Below are 24168 nucleotides of genomic sequence, written 5' to 3'. Positions count from 1 at the left end.
GAATATCTGGGAAACCTCACTGAGATTGTGCTGGTTAGTTTATAAGGTGAAGCATTTTTTTTTAATGCAATATTTTAAAACAGTTAAGAACTTATATCAACCACACTGATGGTGCAATTTAAGAATGAGATACTTCTTTGCTTTGATTACATCTTTGGGCCACTGTAATTATGTTTCAAGTAGTCATGTTTTTGGCATTGTAAAGTTTTGAAACTGAGAGGGTTTCTGAGTGTGTAGTATCAAGAGAATTAATAGAAAACTATATCTGTAGATTAGTATTAAAATTCTCTGCTATTGGCTCTGTTGCTTTTCCTAGTCTCTCCGTTTTTTTGGGGTTTCTTTTTGTTTCAAATGGTGATAAGATCCATTTCAGTGTGGCATGCAACATATTTTGAGGGCTTAAGACTATAAAAAGTGAATTAGGGAAAAGTTTTCACAAAAATTTGTAATGCGATAGGAAAATCAGATCGCTACGTTAAAAAAAAAAACAACTAACAAATGCAAACATCTGTTGTGTGTTTCTTTTTTTCTAGCGCTTTGGAAATCGGTGGGCAGCCATCTGCAGATGGACAGAAGAACGATGGGTCCTTTTGCAAGATATTCTACGTAAATGGCAGTACTTTGCAGAAGAGCAAGTGAGTAGCTTTAACAGTTATGTTGGCATGCCCTTCAAAAAATTGCACAAGGAAAGGCCTAACTGAAGCTTTTTCATTCTCTTCAATTTTCTTTCAGTGCCTTTTTGATGCATGGCTTACTGAGAAAGAGGATGCTGTGAGAGAAATTCATACAACTGGCTTTAAAGATCAAAATGAAATGCTGACCAGTCTACGCAAATTAGCTGTATGTATTTTTCATTCTCTTATGTTCAACTTTCTTATTTGTAAGTCTGACTGCATGTGGCTTTCTCCCACTCTCAGTCAGTATGTGGTTTAGCAGAATAGCTCTTTCATACTTTAAGAATGGACATTTTCATGTTGATGGAATATGTTGGCCCATGGCCTTGCTGATAAAGGAGACAATAGATACAGATTATTCTTGGCTGTCAAAAGTTTATGAACTGAAGTAGCATTTGGGTGTCTTAAAATTATGTATACTTTTGTACTGAAGGTTTCTTTGTTGATACTATTGATGTATATATTGTGTGTGACTGATTATATATGTTTATTTACAAAGACATGCATATGACTAAGCACTTATACAGCAAAACCTTTTATGCATTCCTTAAACTTGAAAAAGCTACATATTCAAAAGTTGTGAAATGCTGACATTAGTGTTGCTTTACAACTATAACTCAACTGTATTTTGGGATTCTGTTTACATATGCAAAATATACCCATTTCAACATGTTCTCTACCTCACTCTTCAAAAAATACTTCACTACGCATTGTCTTTATGGAGGGAATGCGTCTGACTGGCCTAGAAAGTCGCTGTGCTGGCGGTAGAGGTGGAAAACTTGTCACAGCCTAGACTTCAAAATACTTTTATAGCATTAGGATATTTGTAAAGCAAATGGTACAGTATGCGCTATTGTTTTACATAGCAATGGCTGTTTATACATTTAGAGGAAAGGAAACACTCATGTCTGTGCTTTTGTTAAAATAGGTAATTTATTATTGCTGTAAATAGGAACTTCTTCAGCAATACTTTCAAAACCTGAAAGTGTGGTTGTTAGCATAGTCTTATTTATTGCCCACTAAACCAGAGTAGGATAATGAGAAATAAGAATAATCTTAAACCACCTTCTTAACCCTCCCTTCTTCCCAGTCTCAACTTCACACTTGACTTCTCTACCTCCTGCCACAGGTGTCACGGGGCAATGGAGAATGGGGGTTGCAGTCAGTTTATAACACTTTGTCTCTGCTGCAACTTCCTCTTCACACTGTTTCCCTGCTCCAGCATGTGGTCTTCCCCATGGAAAAGAGAAGCATGGGTCCTTTCCACAGGGTGCAGTCCTTCAGGAAGACTGCTGCAGTCTGGGTCCCCTGTGGGATCACAAGTCCTGCCAGCAAACCTGCTCCAGTGTGGGCTCCTCTCCACAACACCACAGGTCCTGCCAGGAGCCTGCTCCAGCACAGGTTCTCCACAGGGTCACAGCTTCCTTCATGCACATTCACCTGCTCTAGTGTGGGGTCCTCCATGGGCTGCAGGTGGATATCTATTCCACCATGGACTTCCAGGGGCTGCAGGGCACAGCTTACCTCACCATGGTATGCACCACGAGCTGCAGGGGAATTTCGGCTCTGGCTCTTAGAGCACCTCCTTCCTCTCCTTCCTCACTGACTTTGGTGTCTGCAGAGATCTTTCTGTCCCATTTTTTTCTCACTCCTCTATCTCAAAGCTTCTGCACAGCAGGTTTTACCCTTTCTTGATTAAATCATTGCAGAGGCACGACTGGAGTCACTGATGGGCTCAGCTGGGGGGCAGTAGGTCTATTTTGGAGCCATCTGGAATGGGTTCTATCCAGTGTGGTGGTAGCCCCTGGTGTCTTCACAGATGCTACAGTTGCAGCCCTCCTGCTACCAAAATCTTGTTATGTAAACCCAGTACTGCTGTCCCTCCTTTTCTCTCAGCTTTAGCAGTAATGTTTTCGTTCTTTATTGAAATTAATAGGTAGAACATTTTTTTAATCAGTATAAAACTTAATGCAGTTCTAATGTTGTGTGGAAATTGTTATCAAATCAGTTATATGTTGTACCCACAATATCTATTTGTGAGATTATTTTTTTCAGATAAAGCTGTTTTTTGCAAGAAATTTTTGTGTTTTAATGATCTCAAATGGCTTGTTCCAGAGGATTTCAGTAGTTGTATGTGAAAATTTATCTCTTTTGTCATTAACTTTCTATTGGGATCTACTTAGTCTAAAGGTCAGAAAAACTATTTAGGCCTCAATACTTTGTGCATGTATTAATACTGACATCTTTTTCCCTCATGTTGATGGGTAGTTGCTCTAGTTCTAAAAATAGTTCTTTAAAACAATTGTGCTTCATTTTGATTTGTTTTGGTTTGTTTTTAATTTTCCACCTACTGTTTATTCACTGTCACTATAATTGTCACTATAATTACTACACAAGGCAAAAAAAGGGTGACAGAGCATGAGTATGTGATGCACTGAGAATGTAGAATGTAAATGAACAGACTGAGGTGAAATTTTACTGTCATTTATGGCACACGTTTGTTAAGTTGTTTTCATGTCCGTGCCTAAGTTTTACAAACTGTAAAATGAAGGTGATAGTATTCCTCTTTTTTATAACATGTTGAGATTTACTGAAAAAGTACAAAAGTACAAAAACAACTAGTAGAAGTGCATTACCAACAAATAAGGAAACCACTTTACAATATTGAAATATTGGAGTTTACAGTATGCACCTGACGTAAGTTATGACTGAGTTATTTGGTAATTTGGTAAAGCAAACAGTAAAATTTATTTTCTTGCAGATTTGTAAATTGTGCATTTTTTTGCTTATCAGTATTAACATTTTTTCCATTGAGTCTTAATACCCAATATATTACAAAGTACTACAAAACTTTAAAGAAATTTTTTGAAATATTGATGTAGTTGTTAACATTAGTGCAGTTTTAAGGTTATTAATGTCACACAGCTGTTAGCTTTCTGATTTATGTTGCCACCTGAGGCATGCTGAGATGTCTGGGGTTGCTCCACCTGTCATGTTATATTGTTTTGTGAAGTGCAATATGTTCATTCCAACATGTCAGCTCTGACAGCAGTTTTTACACTAACAACAGCATGGAAGTATGGGAGTTTCTACGAAGTACCCCTACTCATTTTCAGTGTTCATGATGCTCTCTTTTGGAATTTTCTTCTAGATTTGTTTGGTTGGTTTGGTTTGATTTTGTTGGGTTGTTTGTTTTTTATGTATAAATTACTGTTCTTCCTGCTATTACTTTCTTTAACAGATCCTAAAAGGAGATCTAGAAATGAAAAGGCAAATGATGGGTAAGCTGAAGTCACTCAGCCAAGACCTCCTTGTAGCTGTGAAAAATAAAGCAGTGGCTGAAAAGCTGGAAAGTCGTCTTGAAAATTTTGCCCAGCGCTGGGAGAGCCTTGTACAGAAGGTGGAGAGCGACTCTAAACAGGTATGTTAAAACCATAATTTTGTCACTTGGTGGCAGTGAAATCCTTTGCTAGTCAAATGCTTGAAGTAATGTTGGTGCTGTTTATCATATTGTTTTACTTTTTTCTCTGCATGCTTGCTTAAGACATACTTTATATTTAGGGCACTATAATACAACTTTCCAGAGTTTCAAATATTGCTTTAGATTTTGATCTCTATAGTATTGATTAGTTTCTTGGTTTGTTAACTGTGGTTTCAGGGGTGACACAATCCATAATGTAAATACTCTTTCCAATAATTTTTGTTTTAGCCTCTAATAGTTGGTCACTTCAAATGTGATGTTTATATGGCTGTCTCTGCTTAATAGCAGTTGGTCTGAAATTAGTGTAAGTGCTATTTGCTAGTTAAAGAGAAATTATTTTAATTTCTTTTCAATAGTGAAAGTTTAAAATAGATTACTTTTTTACTTCTTATGTTATGCTGATTTACAGCTTTAAAAGAGAGTACATAAAAAGAGTGGGTTTTTTTGTGTGTGTGGAAAATAAAGAAATCAATCTATACATGTAGCCCAGATGCCAGTGAAAGAAGAATATAATTTGCTATTATTTTGCCCGGCTCGTTTATGTTAACCATAGCATATGTATAAAAAAAAATCATCAAATTTTAAAGTTTCGCATTTTTTTAATCATATAACAAAAATTAGGGCTCTGGTGTTCTCTGGTGTAGTACCACAAAACATACCCATTTATTTTTTTCAAGTCAACTGACAGCATCTCTTTGTTATTGTATTTAAACTCAAATCAGCTCACTTTTTTCTGTTCCATTATCTGTTGAGTTATTTCTGTGCAATCATTTCATGACTGGTGAAATGGACATTAAGACTTTTTAATGATAACATAAAACAGAATGTCACTGCACACACCTCTGTCCTGTTCCTAGAGGGACTCTCATAGTTTGGACAGTTTGATTCAATTCCCTTGACCATACTGCAGTTTTTTGTTGCTATATACTAATCCTTCTACCAGCTTTTGTTTGCCTAATTAAATGAAAGCTGCTATACTTCCTGTAGTGATCCAAATACTTCTCAATAACCTTGCTTCCAACTCAAGCTTTAATCTTCTAGTTTGCTCTGTCATACAGTTTTTTGTGTAGCTGAAGCTGGAAAAAAAAAGAGTTTGGGAGAACAGAAGAGGAGAAAATGGGGAAAGGGTGCAATTTCACCTCGTAACAGAAAGCAAAACTAGTATGTGCTACATAGCATTTATAACAATTGAAAATTAGATTTAACAGTTGTGTATTTGCTGTAGGAAACCCGTTGTTTCAATGCAGAGGAAAATCCAGAGATGTGTTTTGAATTTGGGATGCCGAGCGTCACATGATTTGAAGAATTTAGTAAATCACTCCAAAGTGTTCAAGAGTTATTTAGATTGTTGATTGGTCTTCAAAGCAGGTACTAGTTTTGAAAATGGAACTTAGGTTGCAGAAAAGATGAAGTGAGCAATCCTGAGGCTGTGCATCCATACATCATAGAGCAGCACAGGTGGGAGATGCTTTGGATTCCCCAAACAGTGTTAACTGTCTTATAGCAGTACACTTCAGTTGATAGGTTTTTCCTCCAAGGAAAAGATGCTGTTGTGGGCATATTGCTTCACGTTCCAGAGACATTGCACATTCTAACAGATCATTTCTTAAGACACTGTTACAGAGTTTAGGTATATCCTAATTGGAAATTGGAAAAACGTGTCAAATACAACATGTTTCACTAATGTCTATCAGAAAATGCACATTTTATTAACCAATCTTAGATATTTACTTCAAAATTGACTTTAGGTCATTGGTTTAGTAGTACCCTTGGCAGTGCTAAGTTAATGGTTGGACTTGATGATCTTAGAAGTCCTTTCAAACCGGAATGATACTGTGATTAATAATTCTTATAGTACCTTCATAACTACATTTGTGTCATTAGTTATTTCTCTTCCCTCTCTACTAAAGTGTCACTGAATGATTAACTTGTTGAGAAAATAAGATATTAAATGTAGGAGACAACCTCAGCCTCAGTTCAAAGCTGATTTTCCAGCTAGGCAGAGGAGGCAGTTATATATCCCAAAGGAAAAGTAGAATGTGAGTCCTCCCATATTTAGCTGAATTCATTACTGCTGAATTTAAGCATTAAATCAGAACTCATGGCTGAAGCTTCTGCTGCAAACAAGTGGATGCCAAAGGGGAGGGGAGAGAGACCTCTAAAATCAGTTTGTCCTCATCATGAAAATGTCAACTTTACTTCATTGACCACACAGTGAAATCAAGGACAAGGACAACTTGCTGAGACTAGATGCGTAGCTTTTAGAAACTCTAATCCTACCTTTGATGAGTTCATTATGCTTCACTAAATTGTACCGAAAACCTTCACAAACATAAGAAAACACCATTCCTTATCTGAACTTCCCCACTTATACATTTCATCAAAAAACAGATGACAGCTCAAAAAGTAAGTGTTAAGAAAAATTATGAGTCTATCAGGATGGAGGGCACTTCCAAAGGCAATAATAAATGACAACATTAAAGGTAGGCTGCCATATAAAAGAGAAATAAAATGACATAAAACTACTGAAATGCTATACTCACATTGTACATACATTTTGCCTGTAGATGATGAAAAAGAAGATTTAAATTTGTCCACTCCAAAAAATGATGAGTTTTAACATGTTTTTAAGATGAGCTTGCTGATGTGGAACTGAAGGCAAGCATTGTATTTTGAAAGCCTTTTAATGTGCAGCTTTCTGAGTCACCTTAGTGCTTTCCATACAGTTTTCTAGTGGTGTAAGGGCTAGTCTGCATCACCCCTTCTCAGATTCATATTTGCTTGTCAGGAACTGAGAGGGATGAGGAAATGATACTGTCATTATTTGGACCATCTTTGAATAATACATGAAACACACACTTCAGTGATTAGATTTTGGTGATGGGTTAGCGTGTTTTTTTCACCAAGAAAGCTAATTGAAGTTACTTCATTTCTTGTACCTCCATATATTTTTAAGGATTGTCTTTTACCCACTGAACTGTGTGCACTCTTTATATGTGAACCAACTTCAGCTTGCAGAGTTACATTGCAGTGTCATTGTCAGTACCTTTTAGTCTTACCAGTCTCTTAATTAGAGTGATTATGATCTTCAAATTCACATCTCCATTTTCCTTTTGAAGTATGTAGTATTTAACCTCCATTCCTGTTGATTAAGCATGGAAAATACTTCTTTACTGTTTTGACATGTAAATCATTACCCCCCCACAGCACCATGACTTGACTGCTCTAAGCATATGGTAATTGCACTGCTTACTTTTGAAGCATATCTCCCAATCACCAGCTGAAACTGTTACTGTTACTCCTGTGTAATTGGTAGTACACTGCAGATGATTCCTACAGAGCCCTAGCTGTGGTTTATTCTCTTTTACACTTTCTTTAATGTAAATTGTGTCCTGGTGTTGATTGGCAAATGGAAACATGACAGTCTGTGACCTCAAGATAAGAATTTTGTGAAAGGAAAGGGAAACTCTACCCAAAACTGCATATAAGGAGCAGGGAATCATTTGGAATGATCTTAGCAACAGAGTCAGCTCAGGAAAAGATTACATCAGGTGTTACCCTCAAATTTGACAGAACCACAGACATCAAAAGCTGTAATTTTCCTTTCTTCCCCTCCCTTACTAAAACAAAATTGAAAAAGATGCTGTATTATTTTTATTAACTATTTTTTTATTAAAATTATATGGAAATGTTTACTTAATATTGTCATTATTTCTGTGGATTAAGGTATCAGTCTTGTTGACAGAACTCAACCGAGAGTATTAATACTTAATACTGTAGTGCTTAAAAAGTCAACTGGGTATTTTTCTTTTCCAAAGAATTTATGTAATTCATATGTTTAGCTAAGTCCCTGCAGTTCACAAGCAGTTTATGCCAGTTGACATAATTAATCCAGAGATTTAAAAACAAAAATAATAAATTCTCCTCTGATTCTTAATTTTGTAGTCTTCTGAGTAGTCCTGATTCTGCTTTTAAGACTAGACAGCTGGTCATTTCTATCTCAAAGCATAGTGTTGAGCTGGCTACTCTAAGTAAGAAAGACTGCCTAAGTAAGAAAGGCAGTGGTAATGGTCTTCCATTGGCAGACTGGACAAAGATCAGGAAAGCTTTTCTGTTTGGAAGACCATGTGAAAGATTTGGCAGTGTTGGCATGAATTCAGGGTGCGTTGTTTTTTTTTTTTTGGCTAGTTGGTTGGTTTGTTTGTTTGGGGGTTTTTTATTTGCCTTTTTTTTTTTTTCCTTTACTGATGTCACCTGTTGAGAAGAGGCTGGTTGCTAACAGTATACCCCCTTCCTTGTCAATCTGTTCTTTTAAATGTAAGAAAGCATCATGGGAAAGGTGTTGTAGTTAATTACCTGGTGTGCCTCTTCTCCATTGTTTATAGAAGCATTAATGTCTCAATAAAACTCATTTCCCCTACTAAATTTCTGGTACAAGAAATAATAGATAATTTATGTATGCATATATAGTTTCATGGAATTTTAGATACAGGCATTCTTCTCATTGAATTGGAAAGTTTTTCTAACTCTTGCCCATTGGCAATAAGCAAAGAAGCAGGGCTCTTCTGATGCACAGCTCTTTTTGCTCCTGTTATAACTTGTTCCTTTTATTTTTCATTTCACTGCCCCTAAACTGTAATGTGATCATTGGAGCTGTAACTAGAGCATTTTGAGAAATGAGCCATACTCTGACAGAACCGAAAAATTAAGTGACCTGTTTCTCATTAGTTAAGTGACTTAAGAATAGCTGCCCACATTCAAGTGGGAAGGTTGTAGTTTGGTTTTATATGGAAACAAATGGTAATGGGCCATAGATGCAAAACCAGTATCTTTCAAACAGATATGAACAGAAAATATTTCTAAAAATTCCTTTTTTTTTTTTTTAATATGTCTGAAGTCTATGAAGGGTTTGTTTTCATATTACTAAATGCATGAAGTTAAATGCATTAGATTGCCGGTTACAGTGTTATGTATTATGTGTATTTGTATCTTTTATGACCCCTTAACATTTTTTTTTAATTATTGAGTAAAACTGATGCAAATTAATTTGCCTTCTAGTGCATGTTTTCTGATTTAAGATTCTCTGACAGAAAGCTACCTGCCCTTTTTTGCAAGTAGGTTGTGATGAATTACATTCTAGTTTTAAAATTGTTATAAATGGTAAAAGTAATAATTAGTTATTTAGTTCCATTACCATGCTTTTACTGCTTCTCAAGAAATATATTTTCAGAATGGAGGCAGATTAACAGAAATAGTAACATTTTATGTATTTGCTGTTATTCATTTCCCTCATTAAATTGACCATTCATTTCTTGTCTTCATTCATCAGGACTTGCAGGGAGCTATAAGCTCATTCAGTTTAGGATCCTTTCTGATTTTGATATTGACTTCTGCAGATATCTTATTCACACAGCATGAGTTGGATAAAACAATTTGGTTTGAGTTGCTTGTAGGGTTATTTTTTTCTGAAGGTCAGCCTATGATCGATCAGATAGGAGCTGTTTCTCATTATCTTCTCTTGCTACTCTAAACCATCTTTACTGAAGTGTTTCAAGCAATGTGTGATGTGACCTCTGTTTTTATACTTCTCACAGATTTCACAGACTGTCACTACCACTCAGACATCACTAACACAGACAACTGTAATGGAAACTGTAACTATGGTGACCACAAGAGAACATATCCTGGTTAAGCATGCTAAAGAAGAGCTCCCACCACCTCCACCCCACAAAAAAAGGCAACTCCTTGTGGATTCAGAAATTAGGAAGAGGTGAGAATCATTAAGAGACAGAGAAAGAATACTGATAGAGTTTGGATAAGAATGCAGAAAGTCATTTGACTGCAGTAGGGTGCTGTGTACATTTTTGAGGTTAAAATTTTATTTCTGTTCTCTGTTGAAGTATGGATTGATCATTATCCTACTTAGGATGAGTTACGGATATTTTTGTGCTTCTCGCCCAACTATGTTGCAGTAAAAAAATGTTAGTAATTATACCAATACCACTGTGATAGTAATTATAGTTAGTAGAAGTCCTTATGAATGGCATTGTGGGGGTTCCACTTGACTATAGTCTTGAAGCTTGAAGAAGTTGATGCATTCCATTAGTTCTCATCTTTATTAATTCTTTAAGTGTATTTTTATATATATATATATATATACTTAGATTACTGGTAGTGGAGATATTGCCTGGTTTCTAAAATTCAAGTTGTATTCTTTCTGGCTTGTGAGTCAGCATTAGAAATAACAGTTCTTCAAAGGCAGAATTGATAGTTAGTGGAGCATGCAGTATCATTATTTTCAGATTTTTTTTCCTGTGTGACTCAACTATAAGTGACAAGTGAATTTAGACTAATAAATTTCAACACTTGTTAAAGTCACAAAAAAAAATTCTGGTGAGTTTAAGTAGAATTGGCTCAAGCACTATGTTTCTGAATGAGATGATAAGAAGCTAGTTTTTTTATATGCAAGAGTAAACATATTTTAAGGCATGACCCCTGTCTTGAAAATATTGTCGTTCTTTATTTTGAAATTGACAAATTAAGAATTAAAATTGCTCTGGAATTTTATGGTCTCAAATACTGGTATATTAAAATTTTTAACTTTTTCTTTCCAAGCTGAATGTTTTAGGAATGATCTTAATTGGCATAAATATAATGAAGTGAAATGGGAGTCTACTATTACAAAAGAAAGCATTACCTTGTTAAAACTAAATGAACTAGAGTGTTTTTTAAAAGCTATATTTTGTGATACCTCAAGAAATTTGTTGCTATAAATAGGTATGCAATATAAAATTGGAGACCAACTTGCATCAGAAGTTCCTTTCTCAGCTACTAAGTATGTAATATTAGTCTGTGTTTTCCTTCTTGTTCATATTCCTTTGATTTGGCTTAATACTGAAGGTAAAATTAGCAGGGTACAACAGACTACAGGCTTCTAGTCATCATGTGAGGAAACACCTGGAAGGCAGGAATTAACTGCATTATAGAATTAGTTTATGTTCAGAAATATTTCATTTTATACAAACTGAGAATTTTAAAGCCTTAAAGTGTTTTAGTTGCTGTCTCTATAAGGCATTGCAACTAGCAAGGTTATATATAAATTTGATAGATGCTTTTAGAGAAAATAGGATATATTATCAAACTGAGCCTGATTGCTTGCAGCTATATTATCGGCAGATCTACTACTAAATTTTACAGAGTGTTAATGATTTTTTTTTTTTTTACCATTGCGTACTAGGTTTCGAGGGGGTTTGATTCATGTTTTATGCTATCTAGAGGATATTAATTCACCATATAAGTTCTGTCTACCTTTTGTTTAAGAGTAAAGATATGAACCTTGGAACAGTCTGTAGTTCTGTTTTTGAATAGAATGTCTTTAGGTAGCTAAATAAATTATGGTTTCTTATATACACTTAAAACCAGAATCCTTTTCATTGCTGCACAGTTTAGATTTTTATTTTGATCAGGTAGGAAAGCAAGCTGAATTCTAGCAGGAAGAAGGTAGTCCCTTGTTTGATGCACTTTAATGTGGTCTAAGTAGCTGGAATATTACTTTGTGTGCAGGATTTACTAGATTTGTTTTAACAATCGTTAGCATCATAGGCGAATGAGATCACTATGACTGTTCACTGAGTGGGCACTGAGGGGACTTACAATATGGTAATGTACAAAGTAAATGACATTAGAAATGTCCACAGCTGTGCAGCAGGATGAAAGATGGCTATATTATCTGAAGGCAGCATTTTTCATTTTAGATATTTTTTCTTGGCATTTGTAACTGAACAGCGAAAAAAAAGACTTATTTACCTTTCCTCTCTAGAAATTCCAAGTGGGTGTTCCATAGTGTGAGGGCCAGTCAATAAATAGCTTGAGATAAACAATCTGAAGGAAACTTTGGGAAAGGAGTTTCGGCTTAGAATAATCATTGCTAGGTCTGCTTTTATTAAAACATAAAAATGCAGTCTTGGAAACTAATACATTTAACAGTATGCTGCTTTCTTTCTCTGTGCATGATAAATTTACAGGGAACATAAACATGACAATAGGGGAAAAAACCCTCATCTTAAGATTTGGGCGCTCAGCTAAAATGACTATGTGCATTGGTGACTATAGACACCTTTTCCATCAATGCAATGCTTTTTTTGCTGGGAGATCGCCATGACTGTTATTGCCAGTCAGTCAGTTATTTTCTGGGTCATTATTGGCTGCAAGATCTTTTAGGCTTTTTTGTGTGTATTTAGTTGTACTTACACCCAAGGACAAACAAAGCCACAGTACTGCATAGCTTTTGGGTTTTGAAATTAACAAAGAGATACTGCTTAGATTTTGTGCTTTTAAAAAAACACAGCAATTATTGAATGCTTGCCAGAAACTTCTAAAGGTGCATAACCAGATCATGTAGGCCTCTTCAGTTATGGTACAACACGCTGCATGTTCTTGCCTATTATTTTTAGGGCTGGGGGGATACACATATTGAGGGTTAGGGCTTTTTTGAGGTAGTGAATAATGTTTCTTTCATCTGTTCTCAAGCTTTAGTCAACACTGTTTCTGTAAAGGAGTATACCTGAAATAAGTGTATCAGGTTCCATTGCCATGTGTTTTGAAAGATTTGCACTCCAGGTTTGCTTTCCTGTGATCTGAATATTTTAGACTAGAGGATGTTTTAAAGTTGCACTGCACCTATAGTGTGAATTGTTAGGTGCTTAGTTTTAAGGTGGAAGAAAGAGGAGTTTGTGAATATCATGGTAGCAGACTGCGTAAGAGTATGGTCCTCAGCTACTTAGTTGAAGAGAAATAATGGGTGGCTAAGATTGAAACATCAAACTTTCTAGAGTGCTTCTTATTTTACATTTCCAAGTGCTTTGAAAGTAGGAGAGTCTCCATTTATACTGAAGAAATTGAGGAGAAGCAATTTGACTTGTAGACCGATAGCATACAGAGGAGTGAATGTCACATTTCCATTGCCCCAGCTCACTGTGGCATAAATACATGGGAAAGAAGCTGAGATTTTTCTTGCCTCCTACAGCAACATTTTACCATAAGTGGTGGAAAACTGAGATAAGATAAAGATGGCTTCTTCCACTCTCCCCAACCCCCCCCCCCCCGACCAAAAAAAAAGCTTTTAAATCTACTTGAAAAGTAATGCTTCATAAAGTCAGAATAATTCAGTCGTGCTAACTTCTGTTGCTGGTCATTAGAAATCACCTTTTCTCAAGGAATTAATTTGAAGCAGAGAAGGGAAAAATACTTGAAGCTGTATAATACAGGTCTTGAAAGTATGTGTTAGGCATTAGGACTAGAGATAAATGCAGCAAAGCTACAGGTTTAGGATGAAAAAATAATGTATATGGGGAAAATGGTTGCAAGATAACATTTCATGGTATTTACATACTGTGGGAAAAACTGGTCAGTTGTGTAGCATAGAAAAATCAGTAAATTGTTCTGCTCACAGGTTTCTTAAATAGCAAACAAGTTAGAGCTGCTTAACATTTAATTTAAACATATTTGTAATATTAATGTTCCTGAAATAACATCCAAAGAGACTTTTCTTTGCTGCTTAGTAAATAACTTTGTACATGCTTCCTAATGTTTCTAAGGTTAAGTGTATTTGTTGTAACATTATTATGGATATAATGTTAATGTTCAGATTTGAAAGAGACTTCATGGTTTTTGAGGAGAAAAGCATCTTAAAGTAGGATAGTTGCTCCATCTAGTGTTTTTTTTTCTTTTAATAAGTGTTAATTTTTTGAAAAGAAAGTAGCCTTCATTTCTTTAAAAAAATAATTTATTTGGATTCTAATGCTTGGTTACTTAGAAAAGTTTGGATTTTTTGTAGAAAAAAAATGTCAAAGAAAGAATTATAATGACTTATTCGGGGTGGGGTTTTGATAGCTATTGTTTCAATACTAGCAGAAGTAGCAGAGCTTGTAGAGAGGGCTTTAAATGAGTTTTGAAGGGAGAAGAGGATGACACCAGGCACGCTAAAAATGAGTCAGAGGGTAGCATGCTGCTGTTGTAGTCCAGATCCACAGGACAACTTAAATGCATTTGTTCTGATGCCCGCAGCATGGGGCAACAAACAGGAGGAGCTGGAAGCCATTGTGCAGCAAGGAAATCATGGCATAATCACCATCATAAGAATTCAATGGAATGATTTGCATCCTTGAAATGATGCAGTAGATGGCTACAGGCTTGTCAGAAGGGATAGGCAAGGAAAAAGAGGTGGTGGGGTTGTGTTGTATGTTAGGGAGTATGTTAACTGACACTGAACTCAATGTTGTTAAGTGAGGAGGCTGAATGTTTGTGGGTGAAGATCAGAGGGAAGGCCAACCAAGCAGATATCCTGGTAGGAGTCTGTTAAAGACCATGCAATCAGGATGAAGGTACAGATGAAGTGTTCTTCAAACAACTCAGAGAAGTTTTATGATTGCTTGACCTTAATCTCATGGGAGACTTTAACCTACCAGATGTCTGCTGGTAGTATACTACAGCAGAGAAGAAACAATCCAGGAGGTTCTTGGAGGGTGTGGAAGATACCAACCCAGTGAGCCAACCGGGAGAGATGCTGGCTAGATTTGCTGTTTGCAAATAGAGGACTGGTGGGTGATGTGATGGTTGGAGGCCATTTTGGGCAAAATGATCAGGAAATGATTGAATTTTCAGTCCTTGGTGAAGTCAGGAAGTGACTTCCTGAAGTAACGTTCAGGAAGAAGGTCAGCAAAGCTTCCACCTCAGACTTCCAGAGGGCTGACTTTGGCCTGTTTAGGACATCAGTTGGCAAAATTCCTTGGGAAATATTAGTGAAGGACAAAGGGGTCCAGGAAGGCTGTACACACTCTTCAAGAAAAATATCCTTAAGCCACAGGAACTGTTCTATAGTGGCTTCCAGAAAGTATATGCCACCTGTATGCCATTGTAGTAGGACTTGAGTATCATATTCTGCTGAGTATTCAGGTTAGAAATTCCATGCAAAGAAATAGGAAAACAAAATGCAACTAAGTTATGAAATGCCGTAATTGAGAGGTTTATAATATATATAATAAAGAAAAGGAAGGGAAATTTAGAACAAGGAATCGTTTTTGAACAAGTACATGTGGTGACCTTCTCAGTAGAGAATTTTGAATGGGAATCTGAAGTGGGCATGTGCCTTAATAAGATCCAGAAAATAAATTGGTGGGGTACTTCTGTGAAAATTTGCATGGTATGGATTTAAAACGTGAAGATGGATTTTCAGACATGCTCTGCAGTAAAATGAGACTGTACTTGAACTCAGCTGACAGGTGCTGGCCTAGAGAGAGGACAGTGAAAGCAGTAAAATACAGTCTTTCTCTTGTGGACTAGCAGAAGGAAAGACTAATTGGAAAACTAAACTATGAATGTGGCATAAAGAAGAAATCCTTGATGTAGATTGAGTTTTTAGGTGGGGAGCAAGCTAATGTGCATGTTAAATTAGGAAATTATTTGTAGTAACTCCCTCAAGAGATTTGGTTTTAGTGTCTTCCATAGATCTATTTTAACAAATTCTACATGCGCTCAACTTTATTGTATCAGAAAGGTAATCTTACATTACTTTTTATGTCAACAGTATTGTTGTATGTAGGAGATTTAAAAACGGATTGATCCTTTGGTATCAATCTGGAGTTAATATAGTTTGTAACTGCAGCTGTGCTTAGAAAGGAAATGTCCAGTCATCCTAACAGAATGATTAAATGCCTTATTCTGCCTGTATATCCTGGTTTTATACAAACTGAAAAAATATCTTTATATTAAGGATATTTTTGTGCTGCAAAAAACTACTTTAAATTAGCTTTAATATTTTTTTAATTCTTTTCTGCCTCATTTTTATAGCCCTTTTTTGGGTAGGAGGCTTTGTGGAGTTACATTTATTTCCAGAAGAAACTGCAAGTGATGGAGACCAGCTCTGTCGTATCATAGAATCATATTATAGGAGAGAATGGTTTGAGTTGGAAGTGACCTTAAAGACCTGTGGCTAATACTTTCCACCATCTGATGAATCTCTTGACCGTGGGATGTGTTCCTGATTATTTTGTTGTTCTATCAAAACTGTCCCAAGTTCTTCCATTCTTCTTCTAGGAAGGATATTGCAGAAGCAAGGCCTAGGTCCTTTTGTTTAAGAAATGATCACTGGTAACCATTTTGCTCTGTCAATTGTCATCCTATACCAGGCTAATTCCACGCTATTCTTCAGAAAGTTGATCTTACTGGTCCTACTTACCTGAAGCTTGGGACTAGAATTAATACAATTTTACCTACAAGGATAGTACTGGGGGATTGGTAAACTCATCTTTGTTGTGATGTCTGTTGTTCTGTGGTCATTAAATGCACAGTTGTTATATGCAGAACAGATGATATTATGTTTCAGAAAATAGAATTGATTTAGTGTCACATAGGGTCAGAAATAAAGCTGAAGCAGGAAGTTCTCAACTGGCAGTGCACTTTGATTTGAGGGATTAGAATCTGGTACAGGCACAGAGATTCCCTGAAACATCTGGGAATTCTGTTTTGTCTTCAGCCTCTGAACTTTAAATTTTTTTATAAAATGAAGATTTCTGCACCTTCCATTACTTCACAGTTATATTGTTTCTCCTTTCATGAGTGGCCAAATAGTTTTATTAGGATTGCTTTATCAAAATTATTCCTTAAAGTTTGTGATTTGAATACGGTATATTGAGCTGGTATTAAGGCAGTGTGTGACTCTTCTTTCTTTTACTTTCATTATTTATTACTCAGTCTTTCACACTGTGTTGCTAAATGAAGTCACAAAGATCACAGTGGAGAAGTAAAGAAGGAGGCATAAATATTAGATTCAACATGGAACTACTTCTTTTCATTTCTGTATATGTAGATTTCTGTAGCACTTGACTTAACCTTACATCCTTGTATTTTAGTACTTGTATATATGGAGTATATTTTTTATAAAAGAATTAAGTCCTCCAACGATATAATTGTCATTCAAGCTCTTGTTTTAATAGATTTTCAATTATATGTAAATGATACAACATATATTTACACTGCAAACTGAAGGATGAAGCTAATTATTATTTCTAGGTCATTCTGTTCTATTGGTTTCATTGTATTGCTGCAAAAAGCAAATCACTTACAAACTAGATATAGATATTAGAACTTAGAGTGCGATAAAGAAATATAGTCAAGCATACAGTGATACTGTGTGGAACAACTGAGAAAAAACATTGTCTCAAGCTTCTTGTTTTAAAAACGACAGCAGATAGTGGATCACAGTTTGAATTTTTTACACATCAGTAATTTAAATACCTGCATATGCTAACCTTCATTTTGTGCTGTTACCTTCTGAAGAAGTTACAGAAATTAATATCAGCTTTAAAGGAGTTGAAGGAAGGATCCAGACTGTAATAAAAAGGACTGTATAGTAAAAAACTAGCTAAGTATATAGAGAGATGGTGATCTTAATTTTCAGTTTTTAAAGCTTTAGCTGTAGGAAAATTGTAATTTACCATTGATTAGTAATTGCATTCTACAACAAATTAGAGTCAGTCAGAAGAGACTCCTTTGTAATGGTCAAATTTCCTGCTTAAATATCCTTCATAATATTGCCAGCACAAACTGGGACAGAAATCTTGCAGGTATGAAAGCTGCATTTGGTCAGCCATACAGGCCTTACATTCTCAGCTGAGCCAACAGGACTGTCTTTATTGAGAACCACTTGTATCATGTCTTCCAAAACCATCAGCTTGTAAGATTAAAATCCCTATTGTGAAAATTGTAGCATCTGTTCAAATCAGGGTCTTAAAAAAGAAGTTTTTCTCTGTTTCCAAATTTTAAAATGAATAGTTTTATTAGCTATTTAATGAAATATGGGGGGTTAAAACTGTTTTGTTGAGAGAAATTGCTGCTTACTCACTCATTTAAACAACCAGTTAAACATGTTTGCTGTCAATCCTATTTTCAGAAACTTTGTGGAAATTAAATGTCTTAATACATTTCTCTGCCTCTTAGGTTTGACTCAGATACAACAGAGCTCCACAGCTGGATGACCCGGTCAGAAGCAGTGCTTCAGAGTCCTGAGTTTGCAATGTATCGAAAAGAAGGCAATCTCGCAGATCTCAGAGAAAGAGTCAATGTAGGAGAAAGTACTCATATATATGTCTGTTAGTTTTGTATTAGCTCGTGAAAGTGCTTTCAAAGTCCATGTTTAAATGATTTCACACATAGGCTGGCAAGCATTGATTGCTCATATTTACGAGAGAAATTTAGAAGTGCTCACTATTTCTGTGAATTTCAGATTTTGGCCCCAAAATTGCTACACAGGCTGTCTGAATACAGAGAGTTGGGTTTGTTTGTTTGTTTTTTGATTGTTTGTTGTTTTGCTTTTTTGTTCCTATATGCTCATATTTAATTGAGATATTCTATATTTATGAAAATATCATGAAAGTGGTAAAGTTGAATCAAAGCCTATACATTACTACTTAAATGTGCATCATCATTCTATACTAACAGCTTAATTTGACATGGATAAATTGACATGGATAAATTGAAAGATGTAAAAAGTGTCTACTTTTGGTGCATGCTAAACGAAATGTGTATCTAATTCTTTTTACAGTGCTGTAAAATATATATGAAAAACACCAGTCTCCACATTTTATTTTTTTTATAATTTTTTTTTTCATTGTACTGCCATTCTTGAGCCAAAAGTGGTGCTTTTCTACGTTTGACAAAAGGGATGATTCTGGGCTGCTTAATGAGTAGCTGTGTTTGTGCATATGTTTCACAGACTCTGACTTTAGCTCTTGGAAGCTAAACTATTATAAATTTTCTTCCATATTTACATTTATAGATAGATGCAAAAATACCTGTCTTTTCTAAGTAAGAAAAAGGGAGTTTTTTTTATTATTAGCTCTTATAATACCATAGTATATCATGGAACTTCATTGAAATGTATGGTGATACATACTCCTAGCACTCAAACAGATGGAACAAGGTTACTGTAGTGAGATGAGTTTTGCTGCTGGTTTTTCTTAGTGTCTGCTTGTCCATCAGAAATTAGTTGTAATAAGACTGAGGAACACTGAATTTTGTGACTGTAAATATATGTTAAAAAAAAAAAGTCATAGTTTTCTTACAATAATTTTTATTTGTTAATGTAATAATATTATTGCTAGCACATATGCATTAGAACATAACATGCTGAATGTAGTTCATGGTAACACTTCCTGCTATGTCAAATTACACAAATTTCTATATATAAAAATGTATGTGAAATGTATCAAATATACAGAAAAGATTTAATGGATTCAACTGCTTCCATACTGAGGTAATGGGATTTAATCTAATACATGCATAGATATACAGTTAATTTTTGGAATGCTTCAATCTTCATTGTAGGTAAAATTTTTTAAAAAAAAGAACATATATTCCCATTTTGAGGAACATAATTTCAAGGATGGCAGATTAGCTCATCGTGATCTACATATTATGCTGGATTTCATGGAGTATTGCTGCTTTTAGAATAAACATTTCATTGAGAAAATCAAGTTACATGTAGAAATTTGTAGATGTTTTAAAGGAGAAAACATTCTGATTATGTGTTTTAATTTGATAGAAGAGCTATGAAAGATGGCACTTAAAAGTACTACATGGCTCAGTGTTGAATGGTTTTCAGTTAAAGGAAGTCTTTGGGCATGCTTCTCAAAAAAAGCAAAAAAAGCTTTTTTTTTTTTTTTTTTAAATGCCAGATTTTAAAGCTTGTCCTGACCTCACTTTTCCAGGTCTGGTCTCTGTCTCCATCTCTAAGGCTATTAGTCAAAGCAGGAAGTATGGTTCTTTGATTTGAGCAGTTTGTGTTGCTTGTTAACACTTTTTGTTCCTCATTTGCTCAAAATTAGCCTCAAATCAATAGAAAAGGCAGTGTGGGTTTTAATATATTGTAGTCTCTAGTAAAGTTGTATAAGGCATATTAAAAAAAAAAAGATGAAATGCCAAGAAGGAAGATATTTGTTAGTGATAATGGAAAAAGATTGTGTTGTACTGACATACATAGTTACACCCCTGTGTTATACATGCTTGAATGCAACTGCAGGCACATGCATGCAGAAGTCCAATCTTGCCCTTATACACAGAGCTAATATTTAGTTTCTCCCTATATAACTATTTATATATAACTATATATGTGTGTATGATCATATATATATATATGGGTGTAGCACAGAATTATATATATATATATGCGTGTAGCACAATACCTGTGCTTGGCTGATGTCAGACCTACCATTTATTGCCCACCATGGTAGGTGCCCAGTCCTAGGGCCTTTTCCTAATGACTTTCTTTTCAGCTGTTCTTTTGAGGACAAGTCACTAGTTAGATGATTTTCTTTCTTGTGGCAGCTTCCTCCTATCCATCACTTTTCTTGAATAAGAGGTCACTTCCATATGGTATAGTGGCAGTGTATCTGCTGTGTGATGGAGAGATACTGACTTCAGTAATGACAGCCACAAGGAAAGCTGTTTTGCCATCACTAATGATTCATCAAGTTCAAAAGCCTGTTCTGATCCCAGCTCAGAAGACCCTTGAGGAGACAGAGCCTAAAGCAGGCTGTATGAAATGCACTGACTTTACTAAGCTATCTGCTCTTCAGAAACTGGTAGGCAATTAGCCTTATTTTTAAGGCTAATATATTATGTAGATTGAATATATTAGATATGCACATAAAGCCCATTCCTGTGTCTGGGAAGAAGCAAAAATATTTATAGCCCTTCCATGCTATAAAAGAAAGATACTTGTCTTGCCTGGCCTGAGGGACTGGATGCCATAAGTATAGAAGTTTCCTTGTGAAACAGCCATACTACTCCTAAATAATGAAGACATCCAAACAATAATGCTGTAAATATTGTTACACTTTATTATGCTGTTAATGTTTTCCAGTTAGTATGTATTCTTTACTGTTACTTTTCTAAAGCCATGATGAGCTTTCAGTATTGCAAAATCAAATATATAAAGTTTCAGCTGCAAAAAAATAAAACTTTTTAGATAGAAAATCCTGCTTTATAATAAATCAGCTTGGAGACTATATCCCAGAATAAAATGGGAATAAAACTCCTTGAAAGGAATATTGATTAGCCAAGAAGCACCACCTAGAAATTCAGAATCCAAGGTAAGCATACAAGGAACAGATGTAAGGGAAAATGTAAGATATCTTAGACAATTAAATTTGTTCTCTTGGCCTTCTCAAAAGTTCCATTTTTATTTGTTCTGGTTTACTGACCTTTTTCAGACATGCTTTGTTGGGCCTGGATATTTGAAAGCTGAATCACTGTCAGAGCCAATGATGAAAATGTTGCCATCTCCTGCCCTAAGGGGTAATTGGTCAGAGTCAGAGGAGGTCAGGGAGTATTGCTACCATGTATCCTTTCACAGAGCTCTCAAAGTAGGATGTTGATTTGATATGAATAACATCCAAATACCATCCAATACTCTGACCATTAGTGTTTGCTAGGTTGTGAAGTCATTGACTGCCAACTAAAATCTCAGGGTCAGATAAAATGCTTATCATTATGAAAACAGCCTCCTCACCTTCAGGTGGCATTTAGGTAAAGATGAATTTTTAGTGTTATTCAATCAGTTAAAACTAGGATATTACACATTTGTACTGCCAGTTGTAAATAATTCAGAAGAGAATTAATCCCTGATTGGAAACCCAACTGTAAAGTTAACTGCTTTCTATTTTTTTTCTCATATTGGTGTATTTTTTTGGTGTTTTTTTTGGTTTTTTTTTTTTTTGTTGTTGTTGTTGTTTGGGTGGTTGGTTTTTTTTTTTGGTTTTTTGTTGGTTTTTCCTGAAAGATCTTTTCAGAAAACAGAGTACAAAAGGGGAAAGTTATATGTTTGGAAATATTTTGAAGTTGCTCTGCCACTACCACAACTTTTTATCAAAAAACCAAAAAAAAAAAAAAAAGAGTTGATTAAAATGTACAGAATGTAAGACTTTCAAAACTTCAGAAACCTCTACAAACTTAGACAGCCTATTTCTGTTATGAGCAAACCTGAATGGTTCCCTTCAATGAAGGAAAAAACTAACAAAATGGTGCCAAAGAGATAAATGAGAGGTAGTTCCACGGCTTCTAATCCCTTTGTTGTTCCTCCCATGGAGGCACTTAACATGTGTTTATGGAAAGGAATCCTTCTTAGAAGCTGCAAAATCCCAGCTATTTTGCAGGTTTGGCAAACAATGGCAGTATGTAGAGAACTTGCAGGACACTGATTAGTGCTAGGAGTAGCTAGGGTGAATGTCCTCTTTTCTCTCCAGTTAAGGTAATTTGTCTTTCTGTGTGGAACAAGATGACAGTCTTTTCTCCTCTGGCTAGCGCTGTGCTTTCTGTGTGTAAACATATGTATTCCTGTAATGAGTGATAGAATTTCATTTTTATAATATATTCCAGTTGCAAAAAAATGGAGAAAAGTAATTGACAGAAAGTTTGATATGTAGCAACTTTTCATGTTTATTTAAGGACTATACAAATAGTTTTTAGATTTTCTGTCAGGACCCATAAACTGTGATCTTTCAGGAGAGAAGTAGATATTTCTCCACATTTTTTTGGCGTACATAGTGTACTACTGTACACTGAAAGGTTCACTGCCACAGACTTTGATGTAATATAATTTTTTATATTTCTAAAACCTATTTTTTAGTATATTTTAAGATTTTTTAATGATTCATTTGTGCTTACTACAGTTACAATCATGACAATTACGCATCTGGCATCGCAGACAAGCAGAATTATTTTCAATATATTTTAGTGCTCTAATGATTCCTTTGAGTTCTCTGTACTTAGATTCATGCTAATTATACCTGGCATTATAGACAGAGTAGTATTAATTAGGATTCTGTAAGAAATTTTGGAACTCTGCAGAGAATTACTATTTCTTTTTCAATTTGGAAAATATTTTAATTGTACAGTGGAGTGGTAGAAGATTTTATTGACCTACAAAAACTATAAATAATTAATACAGTCACCTTTTACTCAATGGGGTTAAACTTTGTAATCTTTCAATGATAACTTACTTATATATTAAAGATAGGTTTATAAAATCCAATATATTTCCATCCTTCATTCTTCTCTAAATATCCTTTCTTTATATATTTTATTTATACAAAATTTTATTAGTAACAGTGTTTGATATCATCTTTGGGTTATTGTTAGAAATCCTGCTGTTTAATCATTTCTATATGCACAAATGCAGGGCAGTTTTAAGTAAGCTGTGGAAATGTGTGAATTTAACTGAAAATCTCTCTTTAAAGTTCTGAACATCTCATCTGGGAAAGACTTCTGGGGAGCTGATGCTTCTTAAACTGAAGATGTTTTAAGCATCACACTTTAAAATATATTTTAAGAGAGTTTATTCAAAGGCGTTTATAGTAATTCCTCCTAATTCTATGATTGTATGAAATATAAGCGTATAAAGTTACTCTACTAAATGCATTCTTAGCCACCTAGTGAGGTTTCTTTCCAATTGTAAGAAACTTTTTCCCTGAGGAGTCAAATCTCACAGAATATACCTTTGCTGTGGAAATAGACAAGGTGATCAGGAAGCTTAGTGGGGTCAGCCAGACTGAGCCGCTGCAGCCAGGACTGTGGTACCTCTCCATTCATGTCATGTAGGATTTGCAGTGGCATATCCTTTAATATGCGTGTATCTGCTGCAGTGAAGTGAGGACCTCTGATTTATGGGAGACTGTTAGTCAGGATCTCTGGGGTTTTTACAGTCTCTTTTAATTTTGGTATCAGACTTGGCTGTGGCCCTGTGCTGCTTCTTTGGGGTTCTGATTTAGAGCTTCTAAATGACACCTAAACTAAATTAGTTTAAAATCAATTGAGTGACTTCATGATGTTAACTATAAGACAGCACTGAGGGGCTGTCAGATCTAAAATGGTTTTACTTCCATCTGTATTGCTACCAACCCCAAATTAATTAAAATTTTAGACTTATACTGTATCCTGAAACTTCATAAGATAGCCATC

The 24168-nt window shown here is 35.2% G+C and overlaps 1 protein-coding gene across 9 annotated transcripts in view; it reads left to right on the top strand.

The window, feature by feature from the left end:
- DMD (dystrophin) overlaps positions 1 to 24168 on the top strand; it is a 745980-nt gene that overhangs the window by 19922 nt on the left and 701890 nt on the right. For all 9 annotated transcript variants that reach the window (XM_061349397.1, XM_061349396.1, XM_061349395.1 and 6 more), the window contains exons 5-9: positions 534 to 635; positions 733 to 840; positions 3916 to 4095; positions 9750 to 9925; positions 18151 to 18274. In XM_061349397.1, coding sequence (XP_061205381.1) covers positions 534 to 635; positions 733 to 840; positions 3916 to 4095; positions 9750 to 9925; positions 18151 to 18274 — 690 coding nt within the window. The remainder of the gene's footprint in view (positions 1 to 533; positions 636 to 732; positions 841 to 3915; positions 4096 to 9749; positions 9926 to 18150; positions 18275 to 24168) is intronic.

The sequence above is a fragment of the Neopsephotus bourkii genome, unplaced genomic scaffold (genome assembly GCF_033783945.1).
Source record: "Neopsephotus bourkii isolate Nb327-2 ecotype Australia unplaced genomic scaffold, CSIRO-AGI_Nbou_v1 NB_414, whole genome shotgun sequence".
Taxonomy (NCBI): domain Eukaryota; kingdom Metazoa; phylum Chordata; class Aves; order Psittaciformes; family Psittacidae; genus Neopsephotus; species Neopsephotus bourkii.
This window is presented reverse-complemented; position numbering and strand designations above follow the sequence as displayed.